Consider the following 26,578-nt stretch of genomic DNA (forward strand, 5'->3'; position numbering starts at 1 on the left):
TAGGCAGTCATTTCCTGTTTTGTATGTGTGCAACTGATTTTTCCTTCCTAAATGGAGTACTTTGCATTTGTCCTTATTGAATTACTTCAGACCATTTCTCCAGTTTGTCCAGATCATTTTGTATTTTAATCCTACCCTCAAAAGCACTTGCAACCCCTCCCAGCTTGGTATCGTCCACAAACTTGCCTGGATCTGGCAGCTAGGAGTCAATTGTTGAGATATGGAAACATGAAGAGGCCATAACAACTGATGTGGGCTGCTACTTCTGTAAATACTTTGGTGAAGATTCTCGGAGTGGCAGCTATCCCAAAGGGGAGCACGCTGTATTGAAAATAGTGGGTGATCACTGTAAATCTCAGAAAATGTCTGTGGGCAGGATGAATATTGATGTGAAATTAAGTGTCCTTCATATCGAGAGCCGTAAAGCACATGCCCTTCTCTAAAGATGGAATTATCGCTTCCAGCGTGACCAGACAAAACTTAAGTTTGTGGATGAAACGACTGAGGTGCCAAAGATTGGGGATTGATCTCCACTGGAAGGTGAGACCTGTGCTTCTTTTGATGTTTCCTTGAGGGCTCATAAAGTCTCGGAGGATAGAACTGAAGAGACCTGTAGCATTGGGCGGATGAGTGGCGGTGGAATTTTTGTTTCAGGGCAGAGTGTAGATGCCCAACAAGCGAAAAGTAGCCCTGGAGTCCTTTAGTGTGTGTAGTGATTCATCTGTTTTCTGGTTAAAAAGATGGGATTCGTTGAAAAGGAGCTCCCTCTCAATGGTGTTCTGGGCCTCCCTAGGAAAACCAAAAGAATGGAGCCAAGACTCTGTGCATGACTATCACTGTAGCCATGGCCCTGGAGGAGGTATCTGCTGCATCTACTGCAGACTGGAGGGTAGTTCTGGCCATGAGCTTCCCTTCATCAACAAATGCCTGTAAACAAGCATGATCTTGTTGTGGAAAGGCTATCAGCAAACTCCTCAAATTTACTGTAATTCAGGCCATATCATAGTTAGCTAACAATGCCTGATAATTTGTGATCCTGGATTGCAGGCTAGAAGATGAGAATACTTTACGTCCTGGAAGATCTAGACACTTCCCTTCCTTATTGGGTGGCATAGCTCAAGGGTGTTGTTGTTTGAATCTTTCTGCAGCAGCCTGGACTACCAGGGAATTTGGAGGTGGGTGGGAGAAGAGAAATTCAGAGCCTTTGGTCAGAACATAATAGCACTTCCCCGCTCCTTTGGGGGTAACTGTGCATGTGGCAGGGGTGCGCCATACAGTCGTGGCAGACTCCAGTATGTCTCCATTAATTGGCAGTGCTATTCTTGCCAGTCCCAAGATGTGAAGGCTACCCAGAAACTTGTGCTGGGAGTCTTGGATCTCCTCTAAAGAAATCTGGAGTTCCCCATGACTCTCCCTAACAGCTCCTGGAATTGCTTGAAGTCATCTGGTGGGGAAGGGGATGATGTAGCCACTGCCTTGTCTGGAAAGGAGGAAGGAAACCTTGCTAGTTCCAGTAGAATTGCTAGGATCAGACTAAAAAGGTTTTCCTCCACCATCAGATCCGTATGCCTGCTGGAAGGATCCCTCAAGGGGGAGGAATGTGATGGTTCCCTTGCAGATCAGGCAGGTTCTGAGTGGGGTATTATGTCCAGGGTCCCCAATATGGCCAGTAGGCGCGATACGACAGAGATTGTGGGGGTCCCCACAGCATGGGGTACCAGTGGCTCTATGGTAGCTGAGGCAGTAGGTGTTCCTATGGACATGGTGGCCTCCGCGTTCGTGCATAAGAGTGGTATGATAAGGGTGGTTCTTCTCCCAGTTCTGACTCATGAGAAGAGGAGGAGGATTCCAATTCTAATGACGGTACCGTCGGAGCCAGTGGAAGAGTGTAGAACATTAGTGCAAAGGGTGAGGGACCCGGTATTGGAGGCATATCCCTTGGTGGTGATATAATCTCTCTAGAAGTGATGGGACCTGATGGAGGGGGTGACTGGATCCAGAAAGGCAAAGACCTCCTGGAGTGTGGTTCCAGGTCTCCCTGGTGTGAGAGGCACTCTCTCTTTCCCAGTCATTGGTTCTAGCGCTGGGATCTTTCCTGGTACAGGAGGGTCTTGTGTCTTGTGGGGTGCCAGAGATGGCAGTACTGACAGATTGGTGCCTGGAACCGCAGGATCCCATTGTTTATGGGTCTTTTTTGCATGCCTGTGGGACATAGAACATACTCTGTCGCCTTGGGCAGAGCTGCTGCAAGGAACATCCATCTTTTTGGATTGGAGGAAGACTTATAGTAGTGCTTCTTTACCTCCTGACTAGTCCCTCCCATGGCATTTGCAGGGGTGGTTCCACTGGACTAGAGTCAGATGTAGTAGTGGGAGGCATGATCCTCGCTCAATCAGGCAAATGTAGAGGAGGGTTCCCTGGCCTGGGTCCGAGTGTGGTCTCATGGCGAGCTCCATGAGCTGCTTCTGAAGGCGAAGTGCCCAGCCTTCTCAGGTGTGGCTGGGGAAGGATTGGCAAATACTGCACATTGTCGCGATGTGAGCTTCTCCCAGGGAGCAGAGTCAGCATTAGTGGTCATCACGAGAAGAATGGTGGGTAGGAGACACAGAGTTTGAAATCTGGAGCCCTGGGCGCAGCCCGGCACCTACACCTGGGTACGGGGAGGGGGTGTGAACAGTGAAAACCACAAATCTATATAAAAACAAGTTGAAATTATTAACTATTAAAACTAAAAAAGAAAAATAAAACTAATAAATTACTATAAAACTCATTAAAACTACGTACAACTATCTTTTTTCAGATGTGCATAAGAGATGAGGAAAAGAGTTTGGATCCAGACCATGCAGCGGGTAGAAGGAACTGAAGATGTGGTCTGTCCTCCCCGGCCTTTATCACCTTGGATGGAAGCACAAAGCAGGCCAGGGCGCATGCGCAGACCAAGGCGCATGCGCAGACCAAGGGATGCTACTTTCAAATTCTCTGAGTCTGTGCGCATGGAATACAGTGGAATACAATAGAGACCATCACTCAAAGAAGAAAAATCAGGCCCTATATGTCTCAAACTGGAAACTAAAATTTGTGGATATTTTTACCTTAATCTCTCTTGCCTCAGTTCCCATCTGTAAAATGGGGATAATATTACCACCACACCTCAAGGGATATTGTAAAAATAAATTCATTAATATTTGTGATTCTCCCAAATATTACAGTGACAAGCACCACAGAAAAGCCCATAAAGAAATTAATAATTCTGTCTTCAGAGCAGGGTCTGAATAGCGTGCAGTAAAAAAGCCATGGGGACAGACATTTATCAACAATGAGGAAAAAAAAATATTGAATATCTACTTTTTCAGTGAGCACCATCTATCGTGTGCTCTGAGTAAGGCAGAGGTCCTGATGAAAAAAGTACATAATCATGTAATTAAAGACTGTATCGTAATACGTTTGCACAAGGGAGCAAATTAAGGTTACATGGACAACTTTAATTCTGACATATCCTAATTTTTTGTTTGACATTGCAACCTTAATAATGTTCTTTTAACAGTTTGTGCATAATATTATTTTGATTCATATGTCAGAAAGAAGGGGAGCCTATCCGAGGTTCTAGGTCGGCACCTTTGCCAAAGATTACAAACAACAAACTCCCCATCTCCTTGCTCAGCTAACCCCATTAAAAACTCACCCTCCACATCAGCCTGTGTCATCAGACGAACCTTGCAACATGATCTGAGGATCAATCTACCAAGGCTATTTCAAATCAAGGGGTGGAGTTCATTCCAAAGCTGGGGGCCCTTCATAGAGAACTCTGTATCACCAGCCCCCTCTCTCTTAAATTGAGAGGATCCAGCTCAAGCACCTCTGCTGATTGCAACTGCAGCACTGCTGCAGGAAAACAGAAAGAAATAGGGCATCTCCTGAGTAGAAAGGTCCCAGTCCACTGAAGTCAAGTTAAATTCCCCTTAAATTCAATGCAGAAAGCCACAGGCAGCCAGTGTATCTTATGTAACAGAGCTGTCACTAAGAAGTGCCAGCAGGTCACTGCATTCTGCAACACCTTAAATTTCTAGATTGACTGAAAATGTAGCTCCATATACAGAACAATACAGCAATACAGTCTTGAGATGATAAAGGTATGGATCACAGTAGCATGTGGCAATCTTATGGCCACATGCAGATGACAAAAATTATTTCTGGACACTGCTGCTATATGATCATCTAACAATAGCTGAAGATCCAACACTACCACCAGACTGAACATATCTTCAGTCAAGGACAGAGAAATTATTCTTATTATACATTCTGGCTACTTCCCCTAGCATCAGTTTTATCTGGATTAAGTTTCTGCCAGCTAGCTCTCATCTATGCCCCACAGCTCCCTAAAACTCTAGGTCAGACAATCAATAGCACTATCAAAGTTGTTCAGAGAAAGAATAGAACAGAGTGTCATTAGCATACTGAAAGGCCACACATCCTCACAAAATCTCCTGATGACCTCATATACACACACACAACAGGAGGGAAGAAATGAGCAATTTCCACATGCCTTCTGGGAGCACTGGGACACAAGTAAGTAGAGGAAGAGGTGAAAAAAACCTCATCAAAACCAACAGGCAATTTCTTACTATCCTCACACTCATCAGGACATCAAGTCAATCCTCATCCTTCTGCCACAGGGATGGAACCACCAATTAACAAATAAATCCCACAACACCACACCGACCTCTCCTCCTTTTCAATAACAAATCACATCCTTCACCAAGGAACTCTTACCTTCAGAAGCCATTCACTTCCACACTTAAAAGACCCCAGCACCTCTCCACAAGTCTCGCACCCCAAGAGAGACAAATCCTATCCCCATTCTCCTGTCACAAGAATGGAAATACTGACTGAAACAGCCAGGGATCACCAGTACAAAACAAAAAGAAAAGGAAAAACAAAACAAACCCTCCCAAATGAAGGTAAATTCCCACTCCTGGTACAATTGCTATGCATGTGGATGTGATGGTTTCTCTAAAAAGAGACACTCTCCTCTCTTTTATTCCAAATGATCCACTCTACTGAATTGCAGGTTCTCCTTAGGTACAATCCCAGTAGTGAGAAAGTAAGAGTATATTGCTGTGATGTACAAGTAAAGAGAAAGCACCACTACTCGTGTAAGGAAAAGCATTACTCAGAACTGTGCCAGGGCATTAATCAAAACTTTTCACAATCTCCCAACATATAAGTAAACAGACAACTGTTTATCTTACCTCCTCCTTTCAGGCCTTTTGACTGAAGGTTTAAGAAAATATGATTTTCAGAATTCAGACAGTCCCCAAACTTAGTACAATCAGATAACTGAAACAGAAAAAAAAAAAGGAAGATCTTGATGTACATTATCCAATATCACTACTTTGCAATGGCTTTTCTCCAGACATCTTGAGAATGTTAAGTACTTTTTAGATATTAAAATTTAGAGACCAAGTCTCAACACACTGCTTCAATATTTAGTCTCTAAATACATCATTCTGATATCTTCAATTGTGCATGACATGAGAGTGCAATTTTTTTCTGTTACATAAAGGACAAAATTCTGCCCTCAGTTACATGAATGCAACTTCATTTGACAGCAATGGGAGCTATACCCATTTATATAGGGGCAGAATTAGATTCCAAATGTTTTTTTTCCTCCCCTAGCCACAAGAAGTTCTCCTGTTTTGATTCTTTGCATTTGTCTTATTAATTTGCAATAGGTCTAACTCTCAGAATGCAAAGAATATAAATCTTAGATGATGTCTTTTGCCTGGTGGTCTAACCAGCATTCCACAGATGAATTCATGATGTCAGTAGCTAGATTAGTAAATGACTATGAACATGTAATCCTAGGAAATGCAAAAACTCCTGTAAAGGGTTTTATAGCCCCAGACGCTTAATAAATCATTCTGATTGCAAATGTGCCTTTTTTTGTTTGGAAAGTGGCACATTGGGGCCACTACTGGACACAAAAAATAACAGTCAATAAAAGAAAATAACTATCATTTTAAGGAACAGGTCACAAAGACCTGTATACATATACTATATGCATATATTAGACGCACATAGCATATATACCCGCAAAGGAGTATATATATAGGGTTGGGAGGATTAGATTTTTATTGGTAAGTGTTGGTAATTGTTGATTTCACCATACACACATGAACTGATGGAAAAATATTTCCATCAATAAAAATGGAGATTTACAAATAAGTAAAGTAAGAAAAATGCTGCTTGAAAACTTAAAAAGTATGATCTAGGGATATTTAGTTAGACGTGATGTTGATACTTTGTATTTTAAGAGTTATGAAGTTCTAACTGTTTGAATCTCAATGTCTACTATCATTAAATAATTATTGTTTGAAAGCCTACCCCAAAATGTCCTCCCACTGTGAAAATTTGAATTGATATGAATAAAAAAATGCTTAAAAGCCATAATTTGGTGCAACTGTGAAAATGTAAACAGATATAAAGCAAAAATGCTTAAAAATAAACATCAATGTTATCTGTAAAAATTATTTTAAAAAAAGAAAAAAAATCTGCTAAGCCTAAATATATATGGGTGATGTACTCTCAACTTGGATCTAAAACTAGCAATATCACAATGGAACAATGAATGAAACTGTAATACTCTGTAAGAGAGGATATACAGCAACAAAAGTATATTGCAATAAAACAACTGGAAAATGTGATCATTTGGGCCCTGTTTTGCCCATGCAGACCTCTACACTCATATGCAGTGTTGTGCAGGATCAGGGCCTTGTTGTCTATCAAATCCTTAATAGCTATACTTCAGATAGATTGTGATTACATTTGGCAGGGATTGACTCAAAAATGACAGAATTCCCCATTATGCATCCATACAATAGGTTATACTCTAAGAAGATACCAGTACTTATAGTATAGATACCAAAAATAAAATTATAGGTTACAGTGAGACTTCTGTTATTTGTGATGTTACACTCTAAGATATCTTCAGTGAGCCTGGAATAATCAAGATGATTTAACAGAGAGAATTTTAAATAGCCACTGCCAACTTGAAATCTAGTCAATTTCAAATAATTAGCTAGAACTAGCTTCAGTTTATAGTGAAGTTCATAAAGTAACTACTTTGGATCTTACTGCAACAGATAAAGATGAATTAATCACTTGGCTGGATATAAGTGATTGCCAAGTGACCTGTGATCATTACTTGATTACATTTGGTATGCCAATGTTTGTCACTTCAAATAATATTTTCCTCATTATAAATGTTTTTCCTCTCCTTGTTTGTGCTGTGAAAAACCCATAATCAGGGGAAACTGACTACAGTTAAGCTTTTATAGTGAAGCTGACTATACACAAAGTATGGTCAAATGCACAAAGCAAACAAAAAATTCAACTTTTTTTTAATCCTTTTCAATCACAGCAATTTTAAGTGCTACTTGTAACAATAGCAGATAAAAAAAATCAATGGCAGAAGTGTTATACTTAAGTAGATGCTATCCCTGTAAAGTGTGCCTTTACAATAGTTAAAGTTTATGCCCGCAATCTTTCAAACACTTATTGTCAGCAGCAGCCTTCTCCCAGCTCCAAAGCATGCACTGCCACTCCCAGTTTTTTGCAAGTTTTATTTTCTTTACAGATGTTAGCAAACAGAAAAACAGTCTTTTAACTCCTTCCTTAGCCTGAGGCATAGACGACTCATGCTTCCACATACTGGGGGGGCACAATCTAAAGGGGAGGACACATGAACGTCCCACGTTTCTTCATCCCAACAACCCCCCAGCCCTGCACCCAGCTGGGGGCTCCTCTCCCCTCCCCACGTTACCTGCGAGGGTGGGGCAGGGGAGGGGAGGCTCTCTTCTTCTCCCACTGCGCCATCCTCCCCACCCTCCGCGGCACGTTCAGCCACTCTCCCAGGCAGCTGGGCCCGGGCAGAGAGTGGGACGGAGCTGCTTCCCACATGGCTCAAGCCAGCCACTCAGGGTTGCTGCTCTGTGCATCAGAGCAGCTGCATGAGAGAGCCTGGTGGTGCCCCCACCTGAGCCCAGCTGCCAGAGACAGGGGCTGAGAGAGCTGGAAATGTGCTGGGGGAGAGAGGAGGCTCCAGGTCGTTCGACCCTTGTCAACCAGCAGACGGACCTGGGGACAGTGCCCAGCTGCCAGGGACAGGGATCAAGCATGCTGGGGGGCAGGTGCAACAGGAGGACAGAGCCCCTCTCCCTCCCTGCCTTGGCAGGCCAATCTGGGGGGGGGGGGCACTTGACCCCGCATGCCCCCACCGACACGTCACCTCTGTCAGGCTTCAGGGCCACCCCTCCCAGAGGTTTCTGGCACTCCTTCTCCTGGCAGCTTCCCAGTTAAGTCAACTCTGCTCCCTTCCTGCCAGGGCCATCCCTAGCAATTCTGGAGCCCTATGCAGCCCCCCTCCCCCGTTGGGGGGGGCAAGCCTCCGCAGGGAGGGGAATGGGGTGCGGGCCGGGCAGGGCTGGCTTGTGGGGCGGGGGGAACCACCCCCCAGCACTCAACGGTGGCGTGGCTGAAGCCGGGTCGCTGCACTCCCACTGCCGGTGAGTGCAGGCCCACCCTGGCTGCAGAGCTCAGGGGAGTGGGGGCGGGGCTGGGCCTGCACTCACCGGCAGTGGGAGTTCAGCGACCTGGCCTCAGCCATGCCACCGGTTAGTGCTGGGAGGGGGTCTGGGGCGGGGGCCCAGGGGAAGAGGCAGGGGGGTGGGGGGTGGAGCAGGGGCGGGGGCCTGGGGAAGAGCTGGAGCAGGGGCTGAAGCAGCACGCAGCTGTGCAGGGCACCAGGAATAGGTCATGCTGGTGAGGGAGTGCCACTATCTGTGAAAGAAAACAGAGTCAAATAATAAATAATAAATAATCTTAAATGAATCAAACTGTACCGTAGAATCTCTATGGAGAGAAATTCCATGCTTGAATAATAAGAGGATAGCAGTGGAAATATATTACCGACTACCTGACCAAGATGGTGATGGTGACTGTAAAATGCTCAGGGAGATTAGTAAGGCTACGAAACTGTAAAAACCCAATAATAGGGGATTTCAGCTATCCTCATATTGATTGGGTACATGTCACCTTAGGACAGAATGCAGAAATAAAGTTTCTAGACTCCATTAATGACTGCTTCTTGCAGCAGCTAGACCTGGAACCCACAAGGAGAGAAACAATTCTTGATTTAGTCCTAAGTGAAGCACAGGATCTGGTCCAACAGGTGAATAGAGCTGGAACACTCGGTAATAGCAACCATAATATAATTAAATTTAACATCTCTGTGTGAAGGAAAAATACCAAAGAAGCCCACCACTATAGCACTTAACTTCAGAAAGGGGAAGGACACCAAAATGCAGAAGCTAGTTAAATGGAAATGAAAAGGAACAGTCACAAGAGTGAAATGTCTGCAAGCTGCATTGAAACTTTTTAAAAACACCATAATAGAGGCTCAAATTAAATGTATACCCCAAATTAAAAACAACAGTAAGAGAACTAAAAAGTGCCCCCATGGCTAACCTACAGAGTGAGAAAAGCAAAAAGGCATCCTTTAAAAACTGGAAGTCAAATCCTACTGAAGAAAACAGAAAAGAGCATAAACTCTGGCAGGTCAAAAATAATTAGGCAGGTCAAAAAGGATTTGAAGAGCAACTAGCAAAAGACTCATACACTAACAGCAGAAATTGTTTTAAGTATATCAGAAGCAGGAAGCCTGACAAATAATCAGTGGAGCCACCGGATGATGAAGGGGCTAAATGAGACAAGGCCAATGCGAAGAAGCTAAATGAATTCTTTGCACTGGTCTTCACTGCAGAGGATGTGAGGGAGATTCCCACACCTGAGCCATTCTTTTTAGGTGACAAATCTGAGGAACTGTCCCAGATTGAAGGGTCAATAGAGAAAATTTTGGAACAAACTGATACATTAAACAGTGATAAATCACCAGAACCAGATGGTATTCATCCAAGAGTTCTGAAGGAACTCAGATATAAAACTGCAGAAATACTAACTGTATGTAACCTATCACTTAAATTAACTTCTGTACCAGATGACTGGAGGATAGCTAATGTGACGCCAATTTTTTTTCCCAAAAGCTCCAGAGGCAACCCTGGCAAGTACATGATGGTAAAGCTAACTTCAGTATTGGGCAAATTGGTAGAAACTAGTGTAAAGAACAGAATTATCAGATACGTCGATGAATACAATTTGTTTGGGAAGAGTCAACACAGCATTTGTAAAGGGAAATAATGCCTCAACCATATATTAGAATTCTCTGGGGGACTCAACAAATATGTGAACAAGGGTAATCCAGTGGAGATAGTGTACTTGAACCTTCAGAAAACTATTGACAAGGTTCCTCACCAGAGGCTCATAAGCAAAGTAAGCAGTCATGTTATAAGAGGGAAGGTCCTCTCATGGATCAGTAACCGGTTAAAAGACAGGAAACAAAGGGTAGGAATAAATGCACAGATTTCAGAATGGAGACAGGTAAATTGTGGTATCCCCTAAGGATCTGTACTGGGACCAGTGCTGTTCAATATATTCATAAATCATCTCGAAAAAAACTGTAAACAGTTAGGTGGCAAAGTTTACAGAGGATACAAAATTATTCAAGATAGTTAAGTTCAAAGCAGACAACAAAGAGTTAGAAAGGGATCTCACAAATCTGAGTGACTGGGCAACAAAATGGCAGACGAAATTCAACGCTGATAAAGGCAATGTAATGCACATGGAAAGCATAGTTCCAACTATACGTACAAAATGATGGGCGTTTAAATTAGCGATTACCACACAAGAAAGAGATCTTGGAGTCACTGTGGATAGTTCCCTAAATACACCCACTCAGTGTGCAGTGGGAGTCAAAAAAAACCTTAATACAATGTTAGGAACCATTAGGAAATGGATAGATAATAAGACAGTAAATACCATAATGCCATTATATAAATCAGTGTTATTCCCACAGCTTTAATACTGTGTGCAATTCTCGTCACTCCATCTCAAAAAGATACATTAAAAATGGAAAAGGTACAGAGAAGTGCCACAGGGGAGCTGGGCTTAATTTATCTTTTGGGACCAGCTACCCTGTGACACTTATGAATATGAGTAGCTTTGCACATAATAGTTCCACTGAGTTAAAGGAGACCACTCATGTGCATAAATTGACTCATGTACATGAATATTTAGATGATCGGACTTATTTTTGTGATGAAAGCTGTGATTGATTGGAAGCTGACTGCAATAAATTAGGAATAGTGTTTCTTGACTGGGCTTTTGTGTTGTTTACTGTACCCATATACTGAGTTAATTCAATAGCACATTTGTCAGGAAATGCACTCAGAATGTGGAAGGGGTGGATCCTGATACACACTTCCTTGCAAACACTTTTAGGCCAATACAAAAGCATTTGATGCTCTGGCTCTAACCAAACTGGGCTTTAAAAAAAAAAACACCTGTGGGAAGAGAAAACTAAGACTCTGACTAGATTTAAAGGGACACACTTCCTTAAGGCGACAGAGAAGGTTGAGCTAAGGTGAACCCAGATTCCAGAGTTTGGGATGTCTGGGATAAGACAGGCCTACCTATAACTATAAATAAGATAGACAAGTGTAGACCTTTTATTGTTTTAATAACATCTTATGTTATGCTTTATTCCTACTGTTAAGTTTAAACAATACTTCATTTTAAGAAGGTTGTTTGGGGTCACTGCTGGCCACAAGCTCCTGAAGAGAAGAAGAGTAGGTACTCAAACCCAGTCAGAGCTATTGTGGGAACACAGTTGACACGCAGCCTGGGATCTAACCTAAGAGTGGGAGAATTGCATGATTCTACTACAGGGAGACAGAAGCACAAGGCCTCATACTGAAAGGGGGATGCACTCAGAGAGGCCAGAAAAGGGGTCACAGGCACAATTAGCCCTGTCACCATGACAACTGACACTCAAGATTATTTTAACTGACTTGGTCAGTCATCTATAAATAAAGCAAACTTCACTTTATTTTTAAAGGTGGAAAATGTTTTACAGCAGATCATTCTACCTACTCAGTGTATGAAACAGTGGGAGAATCTGGCCCTAAGCAACTAGAGTTGAAAAGGTTGAAAATAACGTTTATAATTGCCATGATAGAGAAGAAAAGACCTCTAGTTATATTCTTAAATATAAAACCAAAAATATCAGACTAACTATTCAAGACTCTTTAGTGACTAAGTATTTCCAACCAAAAGAAACAGTTCAGTAGCAATGCCAACCAAAAAAAGTGTTGCTCATACTCTTGGCTTCCTGTTGCATTTCAGAGGGTGATGTGCTAACACACCTCTTTCCGGCTGGTAAGATACCACAAAATGGAAACGGAGGGCTGAGGAGAGTAAAATCAAGAAACCTGTGACCAGGGTGGATTTGATTAAAATCAAATTGATTTAAATCATGATTTAAATCACTCGTCAGAAAGACTCAATTTAATCATGGATCTACACAAAATGCATTCTTATTGGTGGTTATAACCTTCGTACATATTCTTCACAACTCAGAGATAGATGTAGGTTTCATTTTTAGAAGGTACACACTATACATTTTTAAACAGTGATTTATTTTGAAAACTTTTCAGATTGATGGATCTACACAAAATGCATTCTTATTGGTGGTTATAACCTTCGTACATATTCTTCACAACTCAGAGATAGATGTAGGTTTCATTTTTAGAAGGTACACACTATACATTTTTAAACAGTGATTTATTTTGAAAACCTTTCAGATTAATTTTACAGCTATATCAGAAAATGAATGATTGTTTGGTTATTTCATTTACCAAAGGTAACTGCAGCAGATATTTATGAAGTCATTGGGAGGTGAACTATCTCCAATTCAACAGGTTAATCATTAATATTTGGAGGATTTTTTTGCCATGCTGTATTAGGAGGCGAATGTCACCAGATAGACATTTAAATTGTTTTATTTAACTTAAACAATAATGTTAAGTATTCTGGATTTTTTTCTTCAACAGCAAACATACAATATTTTAACAAAACAAGCACATGTCCCTCGCTTCTCACATTTATCTCCAGACTTTTTCTCCTTGTCCAGATCTATTCCGCCCCCAACAATCTTCTATTCATTGAACTTTTTGAAACTTTAAACTTTTAGAGAGAGGTAAGGGATTGACTCTGTGTGCACAAATTTGCAGAGGGACAATAGAGTTGAGGTCTGTTATTTCTCACCTGTATATATTAATTTATTTAAAAACATTTTTGCTGTTAACAAGCATGTTACCTCTGGAGACACAAATCCACAGTTTGAGAACTGCAAAACTAAGCATCTCTGATGGTATCTTCTACGCTGAGCACTGAGTCCCATTGGTTAGATAGAAAGAACCTAAATAATCTATACAGAAGCCTGTGGAACCCCATAAGATTGGGTCCCTAATCCATGAACTATTGGAACTCATTTACAAAACTTTTCTTAAACATTACATTAATATATTGTCTCATAGTATAGAATTAGAATTTATAATCCCTATTCCATGATGAGATATCTTTGAACTATAATGTATCTTAATTAAAACTATCGATAGATAGGTTTTTTCCTCAAAAAGCATTTTATCAAAAAAATCCGATTTAAATACAAAAAATCTGATTTAAATACAAAAAATCAGATTTATTTATTTATTTATTTAAAATAATTGATTTTTATCCACCCTGCCTGTGACCATACGAGAAAATAAAAGTTGGTGAATAGTCAGTGATTCCTTCCTCCCATACGAGAATTCTTATAACAACACTGAAGTGACTAAATCCTTTCCACAGAGAAATAATGATAAAAATGTTACATATGAAGTACCTCTGAACCAGGACACTTGGAGCACTGAACAGACAATTAAATATACAATACATAAATATGTCATTAAAAACATAATGATAGAGTATTATAAAGTCAAACAAACTGGCATTATTAAAAGTGGGGAGTGCGGTGAGGAGCGCGGTGATATTCAGTAGGGAGAAATTGGGAGTGGTTGGGTCATTACAAAACCTAAACTTAATTTCCCCAATACTAATTTCTCCCTACTGTTACTCACACCTTCTTGTCAACTGTCTGTAATGGGCCACTCTCTTACCACTTCAAAAGTTATTTTTCCTCCCTTGGTATCCTGCTGTTAATTGATTTAACTCATTAGACTGACCTCACACTTGGTAAAGCAACCCCCCATCCTTTCATGTATTTATACCTGCTCCTGTGTTTTCACTCTGTGCATCCGATGAAGTGGGTTCTAGCCCACGAAAGCTTATACCCAAATAAATCTGTTAGTCTCTAAGATGCCACAAGGACTCCTCATTGTGTCTGTTTAATGAATGCAATGAGTAAATGAGCAGTATGGTAATAATAATTAAATAACTGCATTGACTTATTTTGTTTAGGAGAATCCATCCCTCAGCATACAGGATTCTGAAGACTATCCACCTTCAAGAGCACCATCATTTTCTATAGTTTCTGCCAATATATATCTACCAATTATAGCCACATTCTATCACCTGTAGCAAAAAGAAAAAAAGATCTCCATCATCCAGAAACAACCATAAGAACCAGAAGATTACAAAAAGAGGTAATTGATGGGAAAATTGCCCGGTTTGTTTATGCAACAAACTCTCATTTCCGTAAGATTGAGAATCCACATTTCATTAACACGGTTCAGTCTTTAAGACCAAGATACAGTCCACCCAACAGAGCAGATGTTGCAGGCAAACTGCTGGATAAAGTGTATGACAGAGAAACTGAGCAGTGTGCTAAAGGTCTAGAGATAAAATTGTTAACCTGAATCTTGATGGGTGGAGCAATGTCCACAATGATCCTGTTGTATGTACTTTTGTGACAACAGAAGAAAGGAATGTCTTCCTTACAGAAACAATTGGTACATCAGGAAATGCACACTCAGCAGAATACTTAGAAGAAGTAGCAGTAAAACCTATAACAAACTGTGAAAAAAAATTCAAATGTCTAGTACGCAGCTTGGTCACAGACAATGCTGCAAATGTATCCAATATGAGAAGAAGTTATTTAGAAGAGAGTGAAGAGAGTCCCCAAGCTAATAACATACGGTTGCAGTGCTCATTTGATGCACCTCCTAGCCAACGACTTCAGTGTTCCACAAATAAAGGCTAATATTTTTGAAATTGCAAAGTACTTCCATAACAACCACTTTGCAGCAGCTGCTCTGAAAAAAGTGGGAGGAACCAAGCTAACTCTCCCAGAAGACATGCAATGGAACTCAGTAGTGGACTGTTTTGAGCACTATATCAAGAACTGGCCTAATCTGATGACAGTTTGTGAACAAGATCATGAAAAAACAGACGGCACTGTCACAGCCAAAGTTCTCAACATTGGGCTTAAGAGAAATGTTGAACATATGCTAATACCCTGAAGCCTATTTCTGTAGCCTTGAACAAAATGCAGGGAAATAGCTGTTTTATTGCTGATGCTGTTGAAATTTGGAAGGAACTAAGTGAGATCTTAAAAAGAGAAATATGCAATGACAAAGTTAAATTACAAGCATTAAAAAAAAGAATATGACAAGCATTATCTCCAGCTCATTTTGTTGCAAATATTCTCAATACTCAGTACCAAGGTCAAACCTTAACTGCTGAAGAAGATGAGCTGGCTGTGACATGGACATCCAGCAATCATCCCTCCATAATGCCAACTATAATAAACTTCAGAGCTAAGGGTGAACCATTCAAGAAATACATGTTTGCTGATGACGTTTTAAAGAAAGTCACACCAGTGAACTGGTGGAAGTCACTTAAGCACTTGGATTCAGAGACTGTTGAAGTGATAATGTCACTTTTAACAGCAATAGCTTCTTTTGTCGGTATAGAAAGAATATTTTCATCCTTTGACTAATTCATTCCAAATTGAGAAATCATTTGGGACCTGAAAAAGCAGGAACGCTTGTTTTTCTCTTCCAGATTATGAACAAACAGGAAAATGAAGATGAAGACGACTGAGTTAGCTGCAGAAGCCAATATTTTAAGTTTCTCATGTTGACCTGGCTGACATAGTGGATTTAATTTTGAGGTTTTTTTTAATATTTCATTTATCTATTTTAGTGAAGGGTTAAAATCCATTTGCTGATGTAATAACCTGATATATGGATTTGTGTACAGGCCCAAAGTCCAGAGTTTGGTCAAGAGGTCAGAGGCCTAGCAATAGCTAAAAGAAAGCAGAATAACCAAAGATAACCTTGCTTTTGCTAAGATATGTTTGATCAGCAAAACGCCAGATGTTGGGGGCAATAATTGTGTCTTATTCAAAGTTGCAAATAGAACAAAGAAGCCCTGTTTCTGTTGTGCTAGTTTCTTCTGTAGGGAGATGTTCTTCCCACACATCCAACCTTGAATTTATGAAAAGGTTGGAACAGGTCAATATAAGATATGGCCTCCTCCCATCTCCCTCTCCCAGGAACCAATGCCTGCCTTAAAAGACAAATAAGCAACTTGAAAGGCAATATTTATTGCCATATACTTTCACTGTTTCTTTGCTTTTACCCCTAGATATGTATCTGTTGGACAATCAAAGGAGCTACTTCATTCCTATGGACCCCAAATTAAATCCAACATATATTCTATACTATGTGACAGGGTCGGGCCAGATGGCTATAGGAGGGTAATAAAAGGCAGATATATTAGCACCAGGTTAAGTAGGTCCCTTTTCCCTGGGTAAGGTAACAGGGAAGGTTCCAGAACAATCAGGAACCTTCTGAAAACAATTAAGACAGGCTAATTAGAACACCTGCAGCCAATCAAGAAGCTGCTAGAATCAATTAAGGCAGGGTAATCAGGGCACCTGGGTTTTAAAAAGGAGCTCACTTCAGTTTGTGGTGTGCGTGTGAGGAGCTGGGAGCAAGAGGCACTAGGAGCTGAGAGTGAGAACGCGGACTGCTGGAGGACTGAGGTGTACAAGCATTATCAGACACCAGAAGGAAGGTCCTATGGCGAGGATAAAGAAGGTGTTGGGAGGAGGCCATGGGGAAGTAGCCCGGGGAGTTGTAGCTGTCGCACAGCTGTTCCAGGAGGCACTCTCGACAGCTGCATTCCACAGAGCCCTGGGCTGGAATCCGGAGTAAAGGGCGGGCCCGGGTTCCCCCCAAATCCTCCCAACTCCTGGTCAGACACAGGAGGAGTCGACCTGGACTGTGAATTCAGAAAAACGGCCAAGCTGAGGGCTGCCGTGAAGCTCCAAGGCGAGCAAATCCGCCAATAAGCGCAAGATTCACCAAGGTAGAGCAGGAACTTTGTCACAACTAATACATTTATTAAAGTATTAATTAAATGCTAAATGTTAATTTGGTAACATTGAGACCATGGGCAGAGACATTATGTAACCTTTTGACCATTGGCTACTGTGCTATCATGTCTTGCAGCTAGAGCTATCCGGGGGTGTGGGACTGCCTACCCTGTCACTTTCCCCGCACATGGAAAATCCATATATTCCATTGTAATCAAGTCACTGACAGTGTTTCTGAGCCTAATAAGTGAGGTGACACTCCGTCAGTGCTGTACGTAATAAACTCCTATGCTTGACCTCTACACGGTGTGGATTTATGTCCTTCATTTAGTTAAAAACAATTTTAACAAAAACAAACCTGATTTTAAAAAACTTGAATGTTTAAATTCAAAAATTCATATGCTTGTTTTGTTAAAATATTATATGTTTGCTGTTGAAGAAAAAAATCCAGAATACATAATGTTGTTGTTTTAGTTAAATAAAACAATTTACATGTCCGTCTGGTGATGTTCTCCTCCTAATACAGCATGGCAAGAAAATCTTCCAAATATTAATGATTAACCTGTTGAATTGGAGATAGTTCACCTCCCAATGACTTCATAAATATTTTCTTCAATTACCTTTGGTAAATGAAATAACCAAACAATCATTCATTTTCTGATATAGCTGTAAAATTAATCTGAAAAGTTTTCAAAATAAATCACTGTTTAAAAATGTATAGTGTGTACCTTCTAAAAATGAAACCTACATCTATCTCTGAATTATGAAAAATATGTATTAAGGTTATAACCACCAACAAGAATACACTTTTATGTTGAAATCCATGATTAAATCAAGTCTTTCTGACGAGTGATTTAAATCATGATTTAAAACAATTTGATTTAAATCAAATCCACCCTCCTCCAGATACTCCTCTAATATAAATAATTATCAACCAACTATCTTAATGCTTTCCTTGTGATAGGCTACGTCGTGCATGCACATATTATATTTAATGCTTTAAGCATTTCAGTTCTGCATTGTCTTCATCAGGGAAAGCAGGGATGCTTCCAAGGCAACCTGTAAAGGGCATATCAGCCTGGCAGCCAGGCACACGTCCGAGAAGGACACTCACCTCTCTCCCAAGGTGCCACAACTGCTGCTCAGCGACAGGAAACCCAGTTTCTGAATGAATTAATGCCTTTACGTGTCTGACAGCCGCAGAAGGAGGCACCTCGAATGTCTTGCAGCCCAGGCAGTCATGGAGCACGGTCACCCTGGCCAACCTGCGGAACACAAGCAGAGGAGCTCAGGATGGGAAGTGACAGGAAAGAGCTGTGGCTGTCACCAGCTCACCCATGCCTAGCTGGATGAGGGTGGGAGAGGGCCCAGGATGCCCCTCGGTTGACCACACAGCCAGCCCACTATTGTGAGGCCCGTCTCCATATTAGGGGTTTTGTCTTATACACACAACTATACCCCTCCCCCCCCCCAATAAAAGTGTCCTGGTTTTTCACACTTGCTATCTAGCCACCCTACATCCTCCACCTCTTCAGCCAGGCAGCATCAGCCTGGGCTTCCCCTGCAAGCGCTGAGCGGCAGGGAGGCACCGACAGGCCGGGGCCCTTGCAGGCAAAGACGCCGCTTCTCGGGAGAGAGGAGGAAGCTCTGAGCGGGAGCGGACGCGCTGGCCTTGGAGGCGCGGGCGGGGTGATGGGGACGGCGAAGGCTCCGGGGATCCTGAGCGCTCCCTGCTGTTGTGGGGCTGCGCCAGCAGGGGCAACAGCCGCCGCGCTCGGGTGGGGAGGAGTCGCCGAAGTGGAACCCGGCCGGACGGCCCCGCTCGGGGAGCCGCCTCCCACTCCGGACCCCGTCCCCCAGGCCCACCGCCCTGCCCCGCACTCACATCCCCCCGCGGCCGCGGTCACTCCGCCGGGAAGCGGCCGGGCGCGTCCGCCGCTCAGTGGCAATTCGAACCCGCCGCGCTCGCGCCAAGCGGCCGCGGACACAAAGAACCGTTAGCGGCAGCACCCGCCGGGCCCTGTCCCCCACGCGGTGCCGCGGCTCCACACATGGCCGGGGGGCGGGACTGAGCACGGGCGGCCCCCAGCGGGGACGGGCCAACACAGAGATCTGTGCCGGGGAGGCGGCTGTCACCCCAACCACCGCCCGCTGCCAAAGGAACCAGGCTACCGGGGACAGGGAACTGCCCTGGCGTGAGACAAACGGCTCCTCTCCCCGGCTCGAGAGTGACACGCAGACTTCACACCACAAGATCCTCCCCCTTCCACACACACACACACACACACACACACACCACAGCAAACCCCTCCCCATCCGCACAGACTCACACACCCCCAACAGCAAAATCCTCATCATCATCTTCCCCACAGTCACACCCCCGCCACAGCAAAATCCTCCCCATCCCCACAGACTGTGACCCACACCACACAATTCTCTGCCATCCCCACGGACAGCAACACTCGCAGCAGCGTCTTCGCCCATTCCCACAGACTTTGAAACTCACACTCAACTCCCTGCATCCCCACAGACTACAACTCACAGCAAAATCCTCCCCCATCCCCGCAGATTGTGACACACAGCAAAATCCCCTGCCCCCACAGATTGTGACACACACAGCAAAATCCTCCCCATTCCTCACACCGACACAACACAGCAAAATGCCCCACTTGTCCCCACAGTCTGACACACATATGCAGCAAAACCCTCTTTATTCCTACAGACTTTATTGCCACATGTACAGCAAAATTCGCTACCCACCATTCCCAACAGACTGCAACCCATCCAGTAAAACCAACTCCTTCCCATCCCAACACACTGCAACACTGCAAACACAGACAGCAAAATTCCCCCAACCCATTCCATCCCAACACCACATGGTACAGGGCAAAATCCTCCTTATCCCCCCAGACTGTAATACGTGCTGCAAAAAGTTTTACCATTCCCAGAGTGAGAGAGCCTGCAACACTTTAAAATCCTGCTCCTCAAAAGAATCTACACTGTATACACAATCTGTACCTGTAGAAGCATAACTGATTATCAGTTCTAACCAAGATAAACTCAGTATATGAAGGGGGGAGGGATGGCAAAAGTCGCTTTACCTCATATCCTTGACCAGCCTCAAGCATATGTTAGACCAGCCTCAAGAGACTGTTCCAGCAATCAAGAAAAGCCAGAGTGCAACAATACTCTAGTTAGGACCCCTACAGTGAAAGGCTTATAAGTAAGGCTAAGATTTTTGTCATGGATATTTTTAGTAAAAGTCAGGGACAGGTCACAGGCAACAAAGAAAAATTCATGGAAGCCCATGACCAGCCCCTGACTTTTACTAAAAATATCCAAGATAAAATGGGAAGGGACTAGGCAGTTGCGGGGTGGCTGCAAGCTCTGGGGCCACCACCACCCATGAGGACTCAGAGCTCCAGGGTCCCCCTGCCCCCTCTCCAGCAGTGGGGAGTTGCGAGAATCCCCCTGCCACCACCGCAGTGGGGAGCTGCGGGAGTCCCCTTGTTCCCCCATGGCAGCCGGGGGCTGCAGGGGTCCCACGGCCCAGCTGCAGCAGAGGGAAGCTGCCAGGGTCCCCCTGCCCCGCGGCAGTGAACAGGGAGTTGCAGGGGTCCCCCAGCTACCGCAGCTGGTGGGGAGCTGCGGGGGTCCCCCTGCCGCCACAGCGGCCAAGAGCTGTGGGGTACCGTCAGCAGCGGCTGGGAGCTTGGAGGCTCGCTGCCTCAGGCGGCAGGGGTACCTCACAGCTCCTTGCCGCTGCAGGAGACAGCGGGACCCTGCGGCTCCCAACCACCAGGGCAGAAGTCACTGTGGTCTTTGGAGGTCATGGATTCCATGACTTCCGCGACTTCAATGACAAAATCGTAGCTTTATTTATAAGTGAATGGCATAGAACTGCTACGCTGGCTCTACACCACCCAGTGAAGCCCCTTGGAAAAGAGAGAATCTTTGGTGGCCATATCCAACAGATTTAGCCCCTTTAGGCTGCACTGACGTAGCTGCGCTGCTGTAGCACGTGTGGTGAAGACGTGGTATGCAGACAGGAGAGCACTCTCCTGTCGGTATAATTACTCCACCTCCGTTAGAGGCAAAAACTGTGTCAGTGGGAGAGCATCTCCTGCCAACATAGCAAGGTGTGGACATGGCTTCACTCGATGTAATTTACATATGTGGAATATAATTTCCTGAGGTGGAATTTGTCCGGGACACTTTAGTTAACAAAGAAACCTACTCATGTAAATTGCCATGGGATATGGACTGATAACAAGTGCTCAGAATCTCAAATTTAAGTCTTGTACAAAATCTGCAACAATTCTACTGCTTTGTAAGAATATTGGTGTCATCAGCTAGTTGTCTTTATGCATTTTTTAAAATAAGAGCTGCAAAGCAACAAACAGGACAGACAAAATTGCTAGCTAGGCATGGCCAATTTTATAATACTTTCATTGACACAAGCTGATACTTATAGTGCAATATACATAAAATAAACTGTTTATAATAGATATACTTTCCAGTTGTAGATTTTTAGTATTGGAATGACAGTGTTATCTCGTGATTGGAGAGGGCACTGCAGGACTCCTAAATTCTGTTCCTCGCTCTGACACTGACATAGATCTTGAAAAAGTCACTTAACCTCCCTGTACCTCAGTTTACCCATCTGTAAAATGAAATGACACTGACTTATTTCACAGTGGTTTTGAGGTCTTATACACTTCTCGGCATGCCAGCTCCATGGTGTGGAGCACACATTCCCAAAATGAAGGACAATAAGGGACACTCACTTGTGCAACAAAAATCACAATGTGGGGCCTCATTTCCCAGCCTTTTGTCACTTCACTGACCCTGAATATTTATGGACATTAACCTTCCAGTTTCTATTCCCATTCTCCAACGCCTCTCATTTACCCTCTCTCACTCCATAGTACCAAAACATTCACCTCTTCTCTTACTCCATTTTCCCTCAAATGTTCCCTTTTCTCCACCTCTTTCTATTTCCTTCGAACACTCATTAACCACCTTCTAGCCTCATTATTTTAGGCAGCCACAGGCTACCAGACATCCTCTGTGGTCCCTGTCAACAGACCATGAGCCCTCATCCAGAAGAAAGATGTATAGGCAGCATCAGCCTTGAATTATCCTGGCTCTTGAAGGGCAAAAATACACACAGAAAAAGAGCTATGAAAAAGCATAACAAGATCTAGAGAAGTTAATGCATTTGCTTATGTGGAATACAATTGGTTAGTATTCTCAGGACACAGCTTGGATTTGAAGTTTGCTTCAGAAATGACAAGTCTTCATCCATGGATTGGTACAGTTCATCTGGTGTTAGGGAGATACAAATTGCTAATTCTTTTTGCTGATTGAATTATCTGTAACCAAGCTCCTTATCTTTTTGCATGTTGGCAATAATGATTGATTAACTCTTTTTCCCTGCATAATGACAGGTTTCAGAGTAGCAGCCGTGTTAGTCTGTGTCCGCAAAAAGAAAAGGAGGACTTGTGGCACCTTAGAGACTAACAAATTTATTTTGATGAAGTGAGCTGTAGCTTATGAAAGCTTATGCTCAAATAAATTTGTTAGTCTCTAAGGTGCCACAAGTCCTCCTTTTCTTTTTCCCTGAAATGTAATAATGGATAGACATCTTTAAATAGTGACTCATCCCTGAAACGTGACTGTATAAAAACTGTACCTTCTGACTCAGAAGTACTCCTGGTATGTACTCAATACTATCTTCTGATTTTAGTGACAAAATAATTTTTTACTGGTTTTTATTCCTGTTAGCACTGCAGAGACAACACAGCTTTGGTAGCATGAATGGAATTCTACTCCTTGTGCACCATCAACAAAATTGTTTACTAAATCATTGCACTGTGCAAACCCATTGAAGATAATGGGTCACACGAGTAAAATTTGGCTTGCAGAACCTTTATTACTGAAGATCATATATTATATGAGAAGGAAAGAACCCATTTGACTCTCACAACGCAGGGTGAATTCTGCAGGACTGACATTTAAAAGAAACTGAGTGCAGTTGACTTGGAAATTATTGAGATGATAAAACACGAAAATCCCATAATGGGATTTTCACAGTCACTTTTCAAAATAAATATGTAAATAAATAAATAAATTCACAGCACTTTAATTTTCAAAATAAATATGTAGGAGAACATTTCCTTTAAGACTGGGTGGCTATGAAAAAGGAGTTCTGCTTGGCCAGTGGTATAGAAACTGGGAGACATTAAACACAATCAAGATATGTGGAAACAAAGTCATAGAGTATGAATGCAAAATGTATAGAGCCCACTGCAGTGTTGTCATATTGCTATAAAATGAAATGAAAGCAATCCTCAGAATGGCCATTTCCCTGAAAATAGAAAACTGTAGATTTCAAAATGACTAAGCATATTCATACTCATCTGGAACAACTGTGAACACTGGCAAGGGTCTGCTGCATTGGAAGATGTGAGTCCCTTCCATAAGCAAGAAGGGATATTACTGTACAGAAACAGATGGGAAGGAGTCTGAGGAAAGGAAGAGTGAATGGAGCCATAGAAACAAATATTATTGGGTTACTAATCAACAGGAAGCGTAGTGCAGTAAAAGATATGCAACTGCGGCTGCTAAGATTCTGCAGTGTTAGCAGGCAAGTAACAATGACTCAACAACCACTTTTAGATTTAAGACAATGCACTACTAACAAAATTAAAACCTTTTAAAATGCAGTAAGCATTGCACATTTATTTTATACCTAATTTCTAAGCCACTTCCTTAAGTATTTATAACAGCATTTTTTTTAAATTAGAATGTTTAAACATTGCACATTAACTAGAGATGACTGACTGTACTAATCAGTGAAATCTTTGTCTGGCTTATGCTTTACTGAACAGCAAACTATAGTACCGTGTTTACTGATCTCATTTCAAGAAGCCTTAGCATAAATCTACCACTCTCTACTGACACACATATACTCTTTTTAGGGAAAAGACTGGAAAAAGTTGTAATCAAACCATTAGTTTTGATCATACAAAGCCAGATCATTTATGGGGTAAATTCTGCCCTTATTTATTCCCTGTGGACCGCCACTGACTGCAGTTAAGGTGGATGTGAAGATGCATGAAGGCAGAATTTGGATCTAAGTTATGCCTTACTTGAGAATGCTCATTTTCTTAAAGGAAAAAAAGAAAGGAAAATCATAAAGATTATATTTGTGGTATATTTACTTTTAATAATAAAGGAGAGAGTCTGGGTTGTGAAAAATGTCTGATTCAAATAAGGTTTCTGGCTTTTACCTGATTTGTTACATAATTTAAATCTTTTTGCTGAAAACATTTATTATGGGTTACTCCATTTTATGTGTAATCAATAGTCCTAGTCTGCATGCACTCATCATAACATCATATGGTTCCATTACATTCAGATGCTGAGCCACCTCTAAGTGATTGTGGCACAGATAAAATATATTATGAAGTTGGAAGCTTTGTTCCCCTTCCTTTAGGGAGCTGATGCACTTCTAAATGTATGTATCCATGCCCAAATACTAAAAGTATGGATGCATTAGAAGTACTGCTACTACTACTACTAAAAAGATTTAAGGGCAATGGCCAGCAATAGTTTTTCCTTTCCACTACATGGTTTTTGCTGTCTCAGTTACATATAACTAACATAAGGGAGCAATAACTATTTATATTTTAACATAAGCTACCTTCTTGATGGCAGATTACAAATACCAGTGGAGAGTGCTTAAGAGATCATAAATCTTGTTTCACTTTACTACGTGCATACAAAATAAAAAGCAGAGCAACAGGGCACAAATCTTTATAAAAAAAAACAAAAACAAAAAAACCTTCTAGTGAGTTACTAAGCAAAAACTTACTTTCAGCTCTGACCCTAACATACATTGACAGACAAAAAGCTCTGTTAAAGTTTTTTAAGGCCCACAGGGGAGGAACTATGTGCAGCCCTAACTATGGAGCAGTTAATGTATCTCCATAACAAATATTAAATTGTTGAAAATCACTGGGTTTATTTATTCAAATAAGCTCAGACAACTAGTAAAAAAGGCCTGATGTTCCAAATTATGCAAAAGAGAAAACCACCAGAATAGAGGATAAAAATAATTTCATAAACTGTGCTTTGGAATATTGCTTTGGGAGAGATTGTAGTGCTGTAATTAGTGTAGCTAGCGTACATTTCCTGTCTATAATACAAAGTATTGTTCAGGCCCATTGTCTATTATAATAACAGCTGCAAAATGATTCTTTCTGTTAATACTTCAAAAGTAGGTCTACACTGCAGGCTTGCCACATATTGTGCTGTGCATTTTTGTCCAAACTCCTGTATCATCCCCACTCAAAGCCATGCCATTCCCACAATGTCCTGTATCTGTAGCTTCTTGCCCTTCTACCTACTCGCTTCAGAGTCACCCTCTATGCACTGCTATCTGCCAGTTCACATACCCTTGCTTGGAATTTATTTCATTTTCCACATTCTTCTCTAGTTTGTGAACAATTCAGTCCAGCTCTATCTTCCATAAAAGATGCTAGCATGCTGTTAGCTGGCTGGAGGAGCACACTGGAGTTCTAAGTAACCTCAGGTGCAAGAAGCCTCCAGACGATGATCATAGCAGGAACTCCAAAAATATACATCTCTATGAGACCATCTCAAAGAGACTGGGAGATGTGGGCATCCACCAGACTGCTGGGTAGTACAGGGAGCAGATGAAGCAGCTATCCCACAAGGCCAAGGATGGAAATGGCAGGTTTGGCAATGTTAGCGTACACTGCTGCTATGAGGAGCTTGACCAGGGTTGCCACTGCCCCAAGCACAGAGCCCACCATCACCTTTGACATGCTCCTGAACTCAGATGGCCTCATTTTCAGACCAGTGGAGGAGGGGTATTGGGGGGGTAGCAGCAGATGAGACCATGGCAGAGTCTCAGTCCCAGGAACAGACAGCAGAGTTCGGCCAGTTGGGCTTGTGGACATTCAGGGTCTATTTTTGCAGCTGGGCCCAAGGAACAGCCTGGGTCGTATGCAGCACAGGGTCAGTATCTGAACTGAAACCTGGGTAAGTGTTACCTGCCATACTTGTTATTGTCATGATGAAAAATGTACTTTTAAGGGAGGGATTTACAGGTTATGCTCAACAAAAGTATCGTTATGGAGGATGGTGCATGCAATAGAGTGTGTTTAGCGTCGACTGAGGGTGGATGTGACACTCTATACCTCAGGGGAGCACCTGTAACCCCCATATTCACCATTTGTATATAATTGTGATAGTTCATACAAAGCATGTCAT

General features: G+C 42.4%; 1 protein-coding gene across 2 annotated transcripts in view; it reads right to left on the bottom strand.

The window, feature by feature from the left end:
* The window catches only part of SACS (sacsin molecular chaperone), a 252,517-nt gene that overhangs the window by 76,636 nt on the left and 149,303 nt on the right, over positions 1–26,578 (bottom strand). For both annotated transcript variants that reach the window (XM_074958364.1, XM_074958355.1), the window contains exons 4-5: positions 18,390–18,540; positions 5,250–5,337 (exon numbers count right to left, since the gene is read on the bottom strand). In XM_074958364.1, the coding sequence (XP_074814465.1) occupies positions 5,250–5,337; positions 18,390–18,540 (239 nt within the window). The remainder of the gene's footprint in view (positions 1–5,249; positions 5,338–18,389; positions 18,541–26,578) is intronic.

This window comes from Natator depressus, chromosome 1 (assembly GCF_965152275.1).
Source record: "Natator depressus isolate rNatDep1 chromosome 1, rNatDep2.hap1, whole genome shotgun sequence".
In the NCBI taxonomy this organism is placed as follows: Eukaryota; Metazoa; Chordata; order Testudines; family Cheloniidae; genus Natator; species Natator depressus.